The sequence below is a fragment of the Equus quagga genome, chromosome 15, assembly GCF_021613505.1.
Source record: "Equus quagga isolate Etosha38 chromosome 15, UCLA_HA_Equagga_1.0, whole genome shotgun sequence".
Taxonomy (NCBI): Eukaryota; Metazoa; Chordata; class Mammalia; order Perissodactyla; family Equidae; genus Equus; species Equus quagga.
This window is the reverse complement of record NC_060281.1, coordinates 69,961,461-69,977,932: the sequence shown is the minus strand read 5'-3', so window position 1 is coordinate 69,977,932 and position 16,472 is coordinate 69,961,461. Positions and strand designations below refer to the sequence as shown.

Sequence of the window (16,472 nt, the reverse complement as noted above, 5' to 3'; positions counted from 1 at the left end):
AGATTCCATGACACTTTTTCTGGACCTTTTGAAAAAGGTAAGTTTTTGTTTTGGTTGGTTGTTTTTTTCCTATTGGGTTGCTGAGAAAATAGGCTGAAAGCCTGGGCTGCTAATGGCCGTCTTGCGCTTGTCTGAGGAGAGCCAGCCTGAGAGAAAAGGCAACAGGGAGAAGGGCAGGACCGAGAGGCGGGAAAGCAAAGCACAGCCTGGGATGTCATTTGAGCAACTGGATCAAGCTGTGCCTGAGTTTTTGCTCCCTCTAGGTTTTTTAGCTACATGAACCAACACTCTTTAAGAATTTTAAAAAATGGATTGTGGTGACGGCTGCCCAACTCTGTCAATATAACTAAAACCATCAAATTGTACACTTTAAATGGGTGAATTGTATGGTATACAAATTATATCTGAATAAAAAAATAAAATATCACCAGAGAAGGACTATGAATGAACTACACACAGGGTTTTATTAGAACCCAGAATAAGAGCAGCTTACTCAGTCTGCAGAGTGGGGCAGGCACGCCGCCTTCCCGAGATGTTGCTCCGCTTTACAGGTGAAGAACGGAAGTCCCTCCCAGAAAGGAATTGAGTATGATGATCCTCTAAATGAGTGACAGTGCTAACAATTAAAGTAGTTAGTACTTTCCAGCCCATGACCTAGTCTTTGAAAACACAGTCTCTCCTTATGCACTGTCCAAATGTCTAAACTATGACACCAATTAATTGATCTAAATGATTTCAAACTTATATATAGCATTGAGCCTGCTTATCACGAGTGGCTCCGAACAGACATGGGGGAAGTCTCTGTAGTTGTAACACCTCTTGCTTTGGATTTCCAGAGTTTGTCAAAATTCTTCCACAACTCAAACTGGCCTAAGCAAAAACGCAACATAAATAAGAAATCTCACATTTGGATTTCAGGCACAGCTGGATCCAGGGGCTCAGCAATGTCATCTGACTGCTGTAGTACTCTTCCCCTCAGCTCTGGGTTTGCACAATGCTCACATCACTCTCGTGCAGGCTCTCTACACATGGTGGCAACACTGGCCTCCAGGACCTCCAGGATTATGTCCGACCAGTTCAATAACCTCAGAAAATTCAATGAATTTTTGTTGCACATCACTGGCTCAACTTGGGACACATCACCCTGGACCAATCACTGTACTTAGGGAGACAGAAGTTGCTGACTGGTCAGGCTTAGAGCCAGAGAGTGGGGACACTCCACCTGAGCAGCATGGGATAAGATAAGAGGGAGGGGAATCCTCAGTGGACAAGTAGGGTGTTCTTACAGAGCTGAGAATGGATGTTGAGCAGACCACAAAAGTCAATATTTAGTTTGGGACCAGGAAGCTGGTAGCGCTTGCTCACACTCTAGAATGTGGCCATCTAAAAAGCTGATATTAAAAACTTTCTTTTTTAATATTTTAGTTTCATCTTCATGATCTGGACTATTCCTTTTCTTTTCACATAATTACCCAAATCTTTCTTTAAGTATTGTTCCTTCCTCTTCTCTGATATCCTCACCAGTGGATCTCTCATCAGGAATGGCCTCCTTCTGTGCTTCAGCCTGTAATTAATTACTTCCAAGTATTGTTCCCTGTGTGCACGCAGAGCCCATCACAGGAGCCCAGGGTCATATGACCCAGCCTTCACTTTCAGCAACAGCCTCACATTTATGCTTTTCTTTCTTCTTCTTCTTCTTTTTTTTTTTTTTGCAGGGAAAGATTTGCCCTATGCTAATGTCTGTGCCAATCTTCCTCTTTTTTTCTTCCCTGCCTAGGCCCCAGTATATAGTTGTATATTCTAGTTGTAAGTCCTTCTAGTTCTTCTAAGTGAGCCGCTGCCATAGCATGGCTACTGACAGATGAGTGGTGTGGTTCCTCACCCGGGAACCAAACCTGGGCCACCAAAGCGGAGTGCGCCAAACTTTAACCACTAGGCCATCAGGGCTGGCTCTACACTTTTCAACTTTAAAGATTCTAACTTCACTTTTGGTTTATAGTCCAGGACAGGAGTTTGTAACAGTCAGAAAATGGAACCCACTCTAGATCTTTCCAAGAGAAAGGTTTTAATCAAGAAATCGGTTAAACGAGTACATTAGTTATCTTTAGCTGTGAAAAGTCACCCTAAAATTTAGTGGCTTAAAACAACAGTAACTGTTATCTTTCATGGTTTCTGCAGGGCTGGAATTCAGGAGCAGCTTGGCTGAGCGATTCTGATACAGGGTCTCTCACGAGCTTGGCGTCAAGATACTGCAGGGGCTGCAGGCATCTGCAGCTTACCTGAGGCTGGAGGAGCCACCTCCAAGATGCTGGTGGGAGGCCTCAGTTTCTCTCCGTGTGGGCCTCTCCCAGGGCTGCTCAAGCATCCTGGTGACGTGATGGCTGGCTACTCCCAGAGGAAGAAGATAGAAGCAACGATGCCTTTTATGACCTACCTTCAGAAGTCACACACCATCACATCTGCCATATTCTCTTAGACAGAAGTGAGTCCCTAAGCCAGTTCTGCCTCCCAATCCAGGAGAGGGGAGGTACGGAGGAGGGTCAAAGAATTTGTGGATATATTTTGAAACCAAACAACAGGTGATGATAGAGCTGAAGAGCCAAACAAGGGATAGCGAGACAACCTGTAGATTAACAATAGCAGGAAGACACTGACCCACTCAGGACTGGAGGAACAAGTGAGGAAGGGGGCTACCAGAGCCCAGGAGCCAGGACCACCCAGTGGAAACTGGAACTTTGGAGGAGCTGGAGGCTTGAAGATGGAGTCACTGACAGAGATGCTCCCCAGAGCAGAGAGGGAGACAAACAGTCGGCTTCTTCCTTCCTCTGCTCCCCAAGCTTCCGTCATCGCCTGCAACAGCCGGACCCACCAGGAAGCAGAGCGCGAGGGAGCCTGGAAAATGTAGTTTCTCGTGATGCAGAGGTGAACAGAGAGGGCTGGGATGGGTCTGAGATCAAGTGGGTAAAGACTAGCATGGAGCCCCGCAAATGGCTGATTTGATTAGGTGTTGATATTGTGGTTAAATTTGTCTTGAATTCTGATTATTTTTATATATCAATATTGTTCTCAATAAAATGACATTTTAAAACTGAAAATGAAAAAGAAAAGAATAATGAAAGAAATTTCTCCAGTCTCCTTTAATCTTCCTTAATGTTAAAAGACTTCTGTGGGGCCAGAGTGAAGGGGCATTAATACCCAGACAGCAGAAAGCTGCTCCAGCCTTTCCAGGAAATGGCCTTTTGCTATTCTTTTTAAAACTGGCCAGCATTTGAGGACTGACTGATGTAACTGATAGAAAACCCTCCTCGATTTCGAACTGGGTTTCCTAGTCCCGGCCACGAGTGTCTGATTCCAGGTAGAAATGATTTATTTTGTCTACTCTAGGTCTACACCCAAAAGAATTGAAAACACGTCCATACAAAAACGTGGGTGTAAAAGCTCACAGCAGGGGGCTGGCCCCGTGGCCGAGTGGTTAAGTTCCCGTGCTCCGCTGCAGGCGGCCCAGTGTTTCGTTGGTTCAAATCCTGGGCGCGGACATGGCACTGCTCGTCAAACCACGCTGAGGCAGCGTCCCACATGCCACAAATAGAAGGACCCACAACGAAGAATATACAACTACGTACCGGGGGGCTTTGGGGAGAAAAAGGAAAAAAATAAAATCTTTAAAAAAAAACAAAGTTCACAGCAGCGTTCTTCACAAGAGGCAAAAAGCAGAAACAACCCAAATGCCCATCAACGGATGAAGGGACAAACCAAATGTGGTCTCTCTGTATAATGCAATATTATTCAGCCAGAGAAAGGAATGAGGCACTGACACGTTACAACACGGAAGAAGCCTGAAAACATTGTGCTAAGTGAAAGACGCTGGTCACAAAAGGTCACAGATTGTATGATTCCATCCCAAATCCATAGAGACAGAAAGTAGATTAGTGGGTGCCCGGGGCTGGGGGAGGGGGAATGGAGAGCAACTGCTAATGTGTACGGGGTTTCTTTTTGGGGTGATGAAATGTTTTGGAATTAGATAGTGATGATGGTTGAACAACTCTGTGAATATGCTAAAAACCACTCAACCGTACACTTTAAAAGGGTGAATTTTACGGTATGTGAAAAGGAAGGAAGGAAGGAAGGAAGGAAGGGAGGACCCATTTTTTGTTGTACTTGACTGACCACTGATCACCATCTGGTGGGTTCTGGACCAGATCTGAGTTGAGAGGTTCGTTCATCATCCATCAAATATTTCTTGAGCACTCACTATGGGCCAGCTGCTTGTTACGTTGGATGTATTTGTACACAGCATGGCACACGAGCTCATGCCAAGCTGTGCTGAGGACCATAAAAGTGCACGTTTACTGTGGGTGAGCTGGCCTCTCCTGAGAGCCTCTGGTTCTGTGATTTGTCTTCAGATCCTGAAATCACGTTGAAAGACACCTGATGAGTAATTATGACAACGATGCTAAAAAGTATAAAGTAGTTGATAGTGATTATTTTACAGTACTATAATGAAAGTTACTTTTGTTTCTTTTCTAATTTTTAGATAGCACAGTTAATTTATAATATCAAAAATACATTTACAGATGACTTCTGGCTGCATCTTTGGTTTGGCCACCAGTGTGTTTTCAAACATTGGAGGTGAATGTATTTAGGCACAGCATCTATGCTCCAGTTTGCCACAGTCCTCCCCACTCCCTATTGCCTTAAGCTGGTGCCATCTCTCATTCATATAAGCTGCCTGATCCCTCAAGGCATTTGAAATTTGGGTCCCCTGATTTATATAATAAAACCCCCACAACATACAATTCATTGTGGCCCACTGAGATGCTAAATGTCCACATTTTAAATCCCTGATAAGTGGAGTTAGAATATTATTTAATCAGCTTGAAAATGAAAATTAATATTTATTTTCTAGATAAAAATAGAATTGTTCCTGGCACTTTTCTACAGAGTTCAGTTCAGTTTAATAGTAAACCTCTGAAGGCATTAGAAGGAGGAAGAGATTTAATACAGGGAAACAGGGCCTTATAAATGGCTTGGTGAGGCTGGAGGAGCAGGCTCCAGGCTGGGCCCCCCTCCAGCGATGACTCCAAGAATAACACTAGAGAACTGAGCTGCGGGGAGAAGCAGGGCCTTTGCCACAGTCCGGAAGGTGGGGAACCAGGGGACCATTACTGGAACGTTTGAGTTCAATAACACGTCATAGCCAGGAAGCTTCCACTTTAGCTGCACCTGTTTCTTGACACCTGAAGCAGGGAGACTGGACACTGAGGCGCTACTGCCCCCTATTGCCTGATGATCTTCCAAGAAATAAGGCCTCCGTGTGCACAGCACATTCACCTACATGGTGTCATCTGATCCTCATGATCACTTTACCAGATAAGCAAGGAATGTGGTGTCACCCCCTCTTGACAGATAAGGAAAGTGAAGCTCAGAGAGGTGATGGAACATAATTAAGGTCACACAGTGCAGAACTGGTAACAACATGTCTCCTCAATCCCAGGCCAGCTCAATGCATTTGACATGTCAACTGAGGTCATGACATGTCATGAGCGAGGTCTTCTGCGGTTCTACGGTAGGTCCTGAGAGCACAGCATATATATGCCATATATATGTACCTCGTGAATGACATATACTGGTAAATAACTATAACTCAGTAGGTGCAAATCTGCCTTGTAAGCACAGACGAAGGGACTAGTATCTGCCAGCAGGTCTAGGAACATTTCAGAGAACAGGCGACATCTGAGTAGGGTTTTGAGGGATAAGCAGGAGTGTACTAGGAAGCAAAGGGTGGAAAAAAATTTTCCTAGTAGCTGGCAAGAGCTAAGTGAGTGGGAGGTGGCACCAAGACTTTGGGGAGCCGAGAGAATTTTAATTTTGGAGGATGTAGACAAGGTAAAAATTTTTTGGTAGTGGTATTACACACATACAGTAAAATAAGGTGCATTAGCCTTAAGTATACAGCTTCTCGATTTTTTAAAAAAGCATATGTAAACACTCAAGTACTCATCATTCAGGTAGAAATATAAAACATTTCCAACATCCCAGGAGAACATCCCTCGTGCCCCTTTTCAATCTCTACCCACCTCCATCCTTCCGCTGTCGGTTTTTGCGGGGTCAGGGGAGGCCAGCATAAAAATCTCAAAGCCCTTGGCTGCAGCCCCCATCTCAAATTCCCTCCACGCCTATTGCTGCCTCCAAATCTTTCGCACCTTCTTTGGACAACCCTAAGAGGGCACTGCTCCGGGCGCGTTGGTTTCTCGATACCCACACTTTCTTGTGTGGCCCACGTGAAATTTAGGTTGCGCGCGAAAAGGGAGGGAGGTGGGGACGACGGCTTTTGGTCCTTCGGAGCCACCGTCCAGGTCGGGCCGCGCGGAGCCGCCATGTCCCTCGCCGGCCGCCGTGCGTCGGTTACGTGGCAGCTGCCGGCGCCCGCCAATCCACGGCGCCCGCATCAGCCCCCGCGGGCGGCGCAGCCGGAAGGGGCGGAGCGCAGGCGGCGGCGGCTGAGGCGGCAGCGGTGGCGGCGGCGGCGGCTCTGGAGGCCGCAGTCCCGGTCGCGGCTTCGGCCCCAGCCCCACCATGGTGACGCTCGCTGAGCTGCTGGTGCTCCTGGCCGCGCTCCTGGCCACGGCCTCGGGCTACTTCGTCAGCATCGACGCGCACGCCGAGGAGTGCTTCTTCGAGCGGGTCACCTCGGGCACCAAGATGGGCCTCATCTTCGAGGTGGCCGAGGGCGGCTTCCTGGACATCGACGTGGAGGTGCGGGCGCGCTGCCCGCGGCCGAGGCGGGGTCGCGCGGGGCCCGCCCGGGGTCTGCGGGGCCGCGGCGTGGGGGCCGCTCGCCGGGGTCTCTGCGGCCCGCCGGGACTCCGCGCCTCCCTCGGGCCGGAGCCTCGGCTTGGTCGCTGTGGGTTCCCAGCCTGAGCGGCGGGTCCCCCCGGACCCCCTCGCCGAGCTTTGTCGCCAGGCGCCGCGGGTCAGCCCCGCGCCTCTCGGGGGTTGGCTGGTGGCCGCCTGGGTGCGCCCGGCGGCCGCCTTCCTTCATGTGACGGGTTAATGTTGGAACGTGGCGTGGAAACTTTGGGAAGAGTAAATCGAAAGCTGTTGGGGAGCGCTCGCAGGCGTTCGCGCGCTGTTGCTCTTTACTTCGCATAGAAACGACCTGAGTGTTTGGCTCGTTTTTACGCAAACCTCCAGATATCTGGCTTGGCCATCTCTGAGTAGGAGAGGGTGGAGTTGCGTCCTGCATTTTGGGAGGAATGGTTGCAGCGAAGGATCTGGAGGAAATGGGAAATTATTTTAAGAAACCCGCTGTCCCTGAATTTCCTCCTGTATCTTTCTTTAAAGCGAAAGAATGATTCGCCTCTAACTTTTTTTAGGAAGCCAGATGTAACTAATACTTAAAATTCATCTGTAAGCATGATTTAATTGGGTTTAAGAATTTTATTCCATTTGGCAGGGAACATCAACAGAGTTGGGCACAAATTACGCAATACAAGTGAAGTCCAGAATTAAGAGGATAATGGGAGGATTTGTTGTGAAAATTAGCGAAGACCTTAGAGATCAGCTGTTCCAGTCTGGAAGTTTTACGGGTGGCTGGGGCCTCATGAAAGGAACTGACTTGAGCACCGCCGAACAGCAGATTTTAGCGGACTGGGATGGGAACTGCGTCTCCTAGTTTCCAGTCTAGTCTTTTCCCTTAAGCATCTCACATAAGCCTATTCCTTCGTGATTGGCAGTTATCAATCAGGAAAACCTAGAAATGTAGCTTGCTCAAAATTCTTAGTTTTAAAGAGATTTCTGTTTTTCTTGTTTTTAACAGCTACGTGTTTGCATGTTTGTTAGTGGACTAGGCCACTTGGAATGTGGAGGTGCGGTTTCTGTTTCTGAGGGGTTTACGTTTAAATCGGACAGATAAGACAAATGTCAGAGTTGAGAAGTGTTGAGAGAGCCTTGTTTAATAAGTAAGAGAGCTGCACCTGAAGAGGTTACTGTCACTGACTGAAGGGGAACTAAGTGAAAATTACATTTTCTTAGCAAATATCCTACCGCTGATAGACATGGCTCACGTAGTTTATGGTTTTAAATCTTTCATGATATCTCATGCATTTCTCTCGCCTCCAGATTACAGGGCCTGATAATAAAGGAATTTATAAAGGAGACCGGGAGTCCAGTGGGAAATACACCTTTGCTGCTCACATGGACGGAACATATAAGTTTTGTTTTAGTAATAGGATGTCCACCATGACTCCAAAGATAGTGATGTTCACCATTGATATTGGGGAGGCCCCGAAAGGACAAGACATGGAAACAGAAGGTGAGATGAACCTTCAGAAGGTTTATATCATATTCCAGGAATGAATATTCTTTTATTTTATCCATCTAAATGGAGTATTTATTTTGATTTCTTATTCTAGGTTCGTTCACTGTCTTTACAACCAAAAACCTTTTGTGTAATATACTTTTTGCTTATTCAAATCTCCTAATTAACAAAAAGAAGTTTTTGGAATTTCATGTTTATATTTTAGTTCTTTACAATTGCCCCTTCTGGCAGCTTTTCTTAGTCACTTTGTGCTCTTGTAGGCATGTGGGTTACGTGTCCTAAGTGGTTTGTTTGGTTAATCCTGCTGTATACGTCTTTATTTGCTCATCTGTTTACATGACTAGTTTAGCTAAACTTTCTGTTTTATTTTTTTGTGTGTTTATATCTTACACTTTCTTTAGGTGGTGGAGATACCTGGGATGGTACGTGGATTGCTTTTTGACAGCATCCTATCTTTCCGCGTATTTTGTTTGCTGCTGTCTAATTTCTGCTTTCCTTCCTTCTAACCTCAGTTTGTTAGCATGAGAGTGTTTTTTCTCTTAATTAAAAACCTTACAACTAATTAGAGTTTTAGAGTGATTGTTTTTTGGCGGTTTTTATTTGGTTGACAGGAGATACAGGTTAGGTCATTTTAAATTAATAGCAGTGGGAACACAGTGACTGACACTTTAGTAGTAACATCATACTTTGTTTTAAATGAATAGTGAAGGGTGGAAAGATTCAACTACACTGGACAAGTGAAAGTCTTAATTAAACATACCTAATAGCACGTGGTGCCGTTGACTTTGTAGGAAGTATTTTGTAGGCTTGTTTTACCATAATTAGAGTTTTCTAACTTGAAACTTGGTTGGATCTAAAATGCAGTTGTAGGAACCATGTCTAGAATATGGTGACAAAAGCTCTGTCAGCCGTATGTTGCAGTTAGCTTGGTATTTATTCCTCAACTGACGAGTAATGAACCCTAAATTGATTCTTCTGGGTAAATTGCTTACCAGGAGCCAGCACATTTGGAATTTTTTTTTTTTTTGGGGCCACAGTGCATGTCAGGATTTTTGGAGATTAGCAGTTCAGCACATTTCGTAGTATTAACATGATATCACTTGTCCTAGATAGTGAGCAATTAGTAGAGTACGTACGTCATAAAGGAGGTGAAGTGTTTGTTAGGTTTTGAAATCTGTAGAATCATACTGTTTAGTAATTCCTGCATTCGCTTTTCAGGGCCATTTACAGTGTAGGACTTGGCTAATTCTCAAGCAGAATTAGGAGTTTTGAAGGGCTTTGTCTTTGTTCATTTTCTGGAAATTAGTCTCTTCTAAATTGTTAGAAAATATTGGCTGGTGAGCTATAATGAATGTTGAATATTGAATTAGTCTTAAATAATCCTTTAATGCCATATCTGCAATTCTTGCATTTGCTTGTTAATGTCAGCCAGTGGCAGCTGTCAAATCAAGCCTATCTCTAAAGCATTGGTTCTCAATTGAGGACGATTCTTGCCCCCAGGGGACGTTTGACAACACCTGGAGACATTTTTGATTCTTATGGCGGGTGAATGATCCTACGGTGCATTGGACAGCTCCCCACAACAAAGAACTGTCTGGTCCAAAATGTCAACAGTGCTGCTGCTGAGAAACCCCGCTCTGAAGGTTCCATGTTGTGCATGGACTTGTGAAGTGAAGCTAGCGAGGGATGATTTGAGATTCTAGCCCAACTACCTTAAAATGGTAGGGGCCTTTGGCTTCTCTTAAGAAATTTAGGATTAGCAGTGGCAATTTGGAATTCCAGATGAGGCCCGATCTTGGGCAGTGACGAAGAGACCCCTGCAATGGGAGTCTTCCCTTGTGGTGTGCTTTTTCCTACCGGTCTGCTCATTGTCATATATAGCACTACCTAGAGGCAGACACTTATTGTTCAGAACTCTTAGTTCACCCTCTGTTCGTTTTTTTGCTGAAGAGAATACTTGGTTTTAAACCTTGTGCAGCTGAGAGCTTGTCTCTTCACTTGCAATGCCTGCTAGTCCCCACTGTGTGAAAGTATTGCTTTGTCTCTCATAGAAGGTTTGAGTTGGTGTGGATTTTCCCAAGAATGTCATGTTTTTCTCTGCTCAGCTTCCTAGAGATTAAAAGTCTGTTTTGATATTGCTCCTAAATTAACATTAGAGTTATATGACTTTTAAGGTAGATTTTGATTTTAGTTTAGATATTGTTGTAGGGTGTTATTAGGCTTTTCATTTGTTTTATATTTCGTGCTCTCTTTTTTCCCCTCAGTCTTTTTTTCCTCGGCTCTGGTTGGTGGCCAGTGTGGTGAACTTCACTTAGCACTTCATTAAAGGAACTTCTTAGGGTCAATTGTTTTCCTTTAGTTACATTGCATAGTATGTTTCCTACCCTGAAAGAGATTTCTCTACTAGGAATGGACATTAAAGAGTGCTTTGAGAATTAAATTGTCATCAGTGGTCCAAAATGATGCCTGAGCCATTTCTAAAAATAGCTTCTTTTGTGTGCCTTCTCTGAAGAATATTTGTATTGCTTTATCAATAGTTTTCAAAGAGAGAGTGCCAAATATGTGCTAATCTGTTTTCAAATCCTTCTGTAGCTCACCAGAACAAGCTAGAAGAAATGATTAATGAGCTAGCAGTGGCGATGACAGCTGTAAAGCATGAACAGGAGTACATGGAAGTTCGAGAGAGAATACACAGAGCAAGTAAGTTAACGCTCGAACTTTGCAGCAGTGTCTGGTGGCCACGACATGGCGCAGGCGTGTTACCCGAGAGCTTGCTTGTGTTTTCCTCTTTGGGAAATTTTGCAAACGTAACCATACTAAAGCACTCACTTAAAAAAAGCACCTACGCAGAGATTGAGTCTGCGTGTTTGTAGAACTGTGTGCTAGACTTGTTTGCTGTTGGATATTCATTCTAAACCACAAAATGCTGTGAAGATTGACAAGCTTTTAAGAGTTTTTAAAAATGTGTGGTCAGGTAAGGAATAAGCCAATGGTTTTCTTAAAGCAGAAAGGAAAAACATGGTCAAATGGATGTTGCATTGGTTTTAAGTCACATGTCTGGCACTTTTGTGGCAGTGTGATTAATATTATATCCTGAGATGTAGCTTTTTTTCTGAAACCCAAGATTTAGTCTACTTAAAATAGAAAGCACTAAAACACGAAGTCACCTGGCAGTCACCAGGTGAAGATCAGTTTGGGAACTGGGAATGTATTTGTCCTCGGAAATAGTCATGACTGGAATCCCACGTTAGGGTACAAAAGCCTGTTTAGCCCATGATATAGCATTAAGTATTATGCTTTTTCATTTAAAATGAAGAGATACCAAATTGACACACAGACCAGATACCATATTTTAGGACAAGGTCCACACTTGTTCAGTATCTTTCATCTTCTAAGTAGTTCTTGGGGATAGACCTCACTGGGAGCAAGCTTGTCTGTACATGCAAAGTAGTTTATGTTAGGAATCTTTGTTCTGAGGTTGGGGTAGGGAGTGGAAAGGAGAGAGACTCAAAAGCACAGGTCAGATTTCTTCAAGATGCAGTTTCTGTTCTTCCTACCCTCTTACATCTTACATCTGTTCTTGCCACTGAGGGAAAGGATCCTTCAGGACCTGGAGTGTAGAGTTCACCTCCTCTTCTTTTTTTTTTTTTTTTTTTTTTTAAAGGAAGATTAGCCCTGATCTAACTACTGCCAATTCCCCTCTTTTTGCTGAGGAAGACTGGCCCTGAGCTCACATCCATGCCCATCTTCCTCTACTTTGTATGTGGGACACCTCCCACAGTATGGCGTGCCAAGCAGTGCCATGTCCACACCCAGGATCCCAACCAGCGAACCCCGGGCCACTGAAGTGGAATGTGCGCACTTCACCGCTGCGCCACCGGGCCGGGCCCAACCTCTTCTTGAGAGAAGAAGTAAACATAACAGACTGGAGAAGTGCCCTCTTCTTGCTTTTTTGGTGTAGTGTGGGGGTTGAGGTGGACCAAGGCTTGTATACACACACTCCTCCTCTTCCACCATAATTCCTTCTCCTCCTTGCCTCCACTCTTAAGCGCCTCACCCTCTGGGATGTCCACCTTCTCTCCCTCACCTGGCTGGGGCCTATTTGTGGGTTCCCTTGCTCCCAGGTGGGGTCAAGCCCATTCTGGGATGAGAAGGGCAGTGAACAACATCTGAGGTCTAAGAGCGTTCACTGCTTTGCAGTTTAACTGGTTGAGACCAAATGGCTTTAAGGGTATAGGAAGGTTTTGGGAACCCAGCAGCCAGAGGAAGCGCCTGTCTTCCGGTATGGGGGCATCCACCCTTATTCTCTCACCCTTAATTTGAGCAGAGATATTCCTGTAATTGTTTCATAAACAAAATAGAAGTTTAGGCATTCAGTTTAATTTTCCGCAAATCAAGTAGTTCCCGTAATATTGTTTGTTTTTTGTGTCTTTCTACAGCACTCACTCCTCAGAGATGAACTTAGTGAGACCTTTTTTCCCCACTATGGTGTTGTAATTACTGTGTTGCTTCTAGATCAGGCTAATATGCGAATGATATGAAGACAGGGCCTTATATACACACACTTTCCTAGGTGGCTACTTTCCTATGTTGTTATGCTTCAGTGTTCTATTTAAGCTTAAAGATGCATTTTTCTGTAAAGGGAGAGATAAATACTTCTTTTTATGTGATTGCTTAATATTTTGAAGTATTTACTCAGCCATTCCCCTTTTAGACACAATTTTAGAATTAGTCATTCACTTATGCTAGAAATTGGTTACTAAAGTTTCAAAAGAAGGAAACTTCATGCCATGGAATTAGCACTAACATTGCAGTGTTGGTGGTTTTTAGAATTCTAGTTAAAGTTCTTGGGCATGTGTCTATTCTTACTCTGGAAAAAAGTCACTTTTTTTCTTTTTTAAGTAACTGTAAATTATCTTTTTGGAAACACGTTAATTGTCTCTCACTTCTTTTTGAGTTATCATTAGTCCAGTAGCTTTTACAATTCTGGTTAATCTTTTTACAAATCGTATACATACATCTAAAAATATGACACTTATTCAGCTGATTAATATTGTTATGATATTGCTAATTGTGATTGTCTTTAATATTGGCCCTTTGCAGAAAAACCAGAAACTATCTAGTAATTTTAAAAGGTTAAGGCTGTAGAGTTTGATCAGAAACTTGAAAGAATGTGACATAAATTGAGCAGAATAAATTGTTATAGTCATGGCTGTTAATTTTAAGGATCAAATCCTTAGCTTAAGAGTGGCATAAATTGTGAGACACATTCAAATTTGTCTGGTAGTAACCGTCAGTATTGGTCCATGAAACTGAGAAACCTCCCCTGTCTAGAACAGATGCCAAGTACATAGTAGATGCTCGTTGAGTATTTGTTGAATATATGTTTAAAGAAAAAGACACTTAGGGGCTGGCCCCGTGGCTGAGAGCTTGAGTTCGTGTGCTCTGCTTTGGAGGCCTGGGGATTCGCTGGTTTGGATCCTGGGTGTGGACCTAGCACTGCCCATCAGGCCATGCTGAGGCGGCGTCCCACACGGCACAACTAGAAGGACCTGCAACTAGAATGTACAACTGTGTACTGGGGAGCTTTGGGGAGAAGAAGAAGAAGAAGAAGAAAAAAACCTATTTAAAAAAAAAAAAAGACTTAGACTGACACAATTCGTCTTGGTTGGTAGTGCTTTTTGGGTAACTCTCTGATCTTGAAATGACCTCTTTTTTTTTAAGTCAATTTTCTGTTTCAGCATAAAGGATTATAATGTAGGGACGTTTCAGCGTGAGGGACAAAGAAGGCTGGATTGGGTTTTAACCCTAGAAGTGTGACTGTGGGCAAGCCACTTTTCCTCTCTGTTCTCATACATCAGCAGAGTGGGTTTGGCTGCTCCATGAATCTCATTTAAATCTAAAATTCTCCAAGTCTTTGGGTTTCTTGGGGACTAAAGTATTTAGAGTACTATGAATGGTGTGCAAAATATTACTTTGACACAGAGTCAAGACTAGAGGATGATGTTCATGATGCCTGTGCTTTTTTTTGGTTGTTGAATTTTGTTTGTTGTCCTCAACAGTCAACGACAACACGAACAGCAGAGTGGTCCTCTGGTCCTTCTTCGAAGCCCTGGTCCTCGTTGCCATGACGTTGGGGCAGATCTACTACCTGAAGAGGTTCTTTGAAGTCCGGAGGGTGGTTTAAAAGCCTCTTCGTGATGCTCTCAAACTCATAATTAACTCACTGTTTACCAGACATCTTGGTCATAATAATGTCATGAGTTTCTACGTTTTTATTTTCTGAACTGTACATTCACAGCTTATGTTTCTTTGTAATTAATAGCTATTGGGAGAAACCCCTTTTTAGGAAAGTTTATAGTGAAGATTTGATGTTTGATTGGTATAATTTCTTACTTGAATTCTGCCTCCAGTATACAGGCCCTTCTGGAACTCAAACACTGTAAGTGAAATAGAGGTGTGTAGTCCTTATTGTATCTTCTTTTTCTTTTGTTTTGAAATAAAAGGCAGTGTGTTCAGGATAGTACTTTACTGAAATGATTGCGTCCTCTGAATCCCTTATTAAGTCATTGAAGATTCATCTTGTTCAGTCCTTATGAGAAACGACAGTCTGAATCTTGATTTTCTCCCCAGCCTGGTGGCAGAGCTCTGTGACTTTGGAGTGTGCTACCAGATTGGTACTTTTATACTTCGTTTTTGCTTTGAAGATAAGACTTAACCCAACAACATTTTCCCCCGTAAATTTTTACTTTGAACCTTTGGACTCAATCACCTCCGCTTAAATTGATGACACGAGCAGCTAATAACTGTTTTGGGTTTCTGCCTAACCTTGTAAAAGTTATTAAAGCCAGTTCTCTGGGTGTTTCAGCAAACGGTAGCTCTTTTCCTTTCTGTGCTGGCATGTTGCTTTCTCTGCTCTTGGCACGTAGGAACTATGCATTCATGCAATTGGGAAAATCTGAATTTCTGATGCCAAAGGGTTAAAGCCTCTTGGATTTCATTGCAGTGATAGACAGCCACTATTTTATTTTTGATCAGTGGCATTTTGGCCACTAAGGTTTAATTAGGGTACTGAACAGCACTGTCAGTACTAGGGTTTTTGTTTTTCTTGGGTCTTTGGTTTTTGGCACATGTGAATTTTGTTTTGTATAAAACAAAATGACTTTTTCTTGGTCTCTGATGATGGGTTTAAAATTAAAAGAGCATCTGGTTTTGGTGTAGGGATGATCCAGGATTATGTTGTGACTGATGTATATTAGTTACTTGGACATTTTTTTTGGATCTTTGCAAGGGGAAAACTACAAGTAACGAGTTTTATATAATTAATTTAAATTTGTTACAGGTTTTCATGTTCAGGATAAACAATTTTTCAACCTTAGGTGAAAATACTTGCAACAGTTTAAGGTCAGTGTTACCTTAGGACAACTGTTGCATGCCAATTTGTGTGTGTGTGTGAAAACACTTCAAAATTGAATTAACAGATGTAAATTTAAAATTGGTTGTGTATCTAATCTGCCCCAGGTTCAATAAATAAACAGTTCTTTTTAAAAACAGTCAGTATTCCGTGTTTTATATATTAATGATCAACTCACATATGTTCAGTACCAACTTGCTGTTCATATTTGAAATGTTTGCTGAGTAATTATGCCCATAATCGTGACGACAGTGAATAGGAACCCAATTTTAGGTTTCGCTGTGTGGTTTTTTTGATTGGTCATTGTTAACATCTTAAGTATTTTTTTCATTTGGATAGAAAAATGTTTGAGTTACTTTCACTCGACCACCTGGATTATGGATGTGGGAAGTAAGTTTAAGGCGGATTAAATGATTTGCCCAAGGCTCCCAAATGAAGAGTGATTGATGGAACCAGAAACTAGGTCTCTGCCTTTAGAGACGGTTCCTTGTCCTGCATTCCAGTAGGGGCCTGCTGGCAATAAAAGAAACGGCCATTTACTGAGCCGCGTGTAGGGTCCTAGCGCCATGCTGCGTGCTTTACGCCGTTTGTCTGCTTTATTCCTCAAAACCGCCACTGCTGTTAGAATCCTCATTTTGGAAATAAGGATACAGACTTGCGTTTGCTTTCACAGCTGTCTGTGGAAGTCCCACTTTATGAAACAGTTGTCAAAGGTATTTTGAGGATGGGATGGTGGTA

General features: G+C 43.3%; 1 protein-coding gene across 2 annotated transcripts; it reads left to right on the top strand.

The window, feature by feature from the left end:
- The first annotated feature begins 6,478 nt into the window (after positions 1 to 6,478).
- On the top strand, positions 6,479 to 15,873 carry TMED2 (transmembrane p24 trafficking protein 2). 2 transcript variants are annotated; one of them, XM_046640586.1, is made up of 5 exons: positions 6,479 to 6,756; positions 8,122 to 8,314; positions 8,722 to 8,742; positions 10,913 to 11,020; positions 14,383 to 15,873. In XM_046640586.1, exons 1-5 carry the CDS (start codon positions 6,577 to 6,579, stop codon positions 14,505 to 14,507), a joined length of 627 nt encoding a protein of 208 aa, XP_046496542.1. In that variant the 5' UTR covers positions 6,479 to 6,576; the 3' UTR covers positions 14,508 to 15,873. The 2 variants fall into 2 exon arrangements, with proteins under 2 accessions (XP_046496542.1, XP_046496543.1); XM_046640587.1 differs by lacking the exon at positions 8,722 to 8,742 and having other exon boundaries at positions 6,480 to 6,756.
- The last annotated feature ends 599 nt before the right edge of the window (positions 15,874 to 16,472 follow it).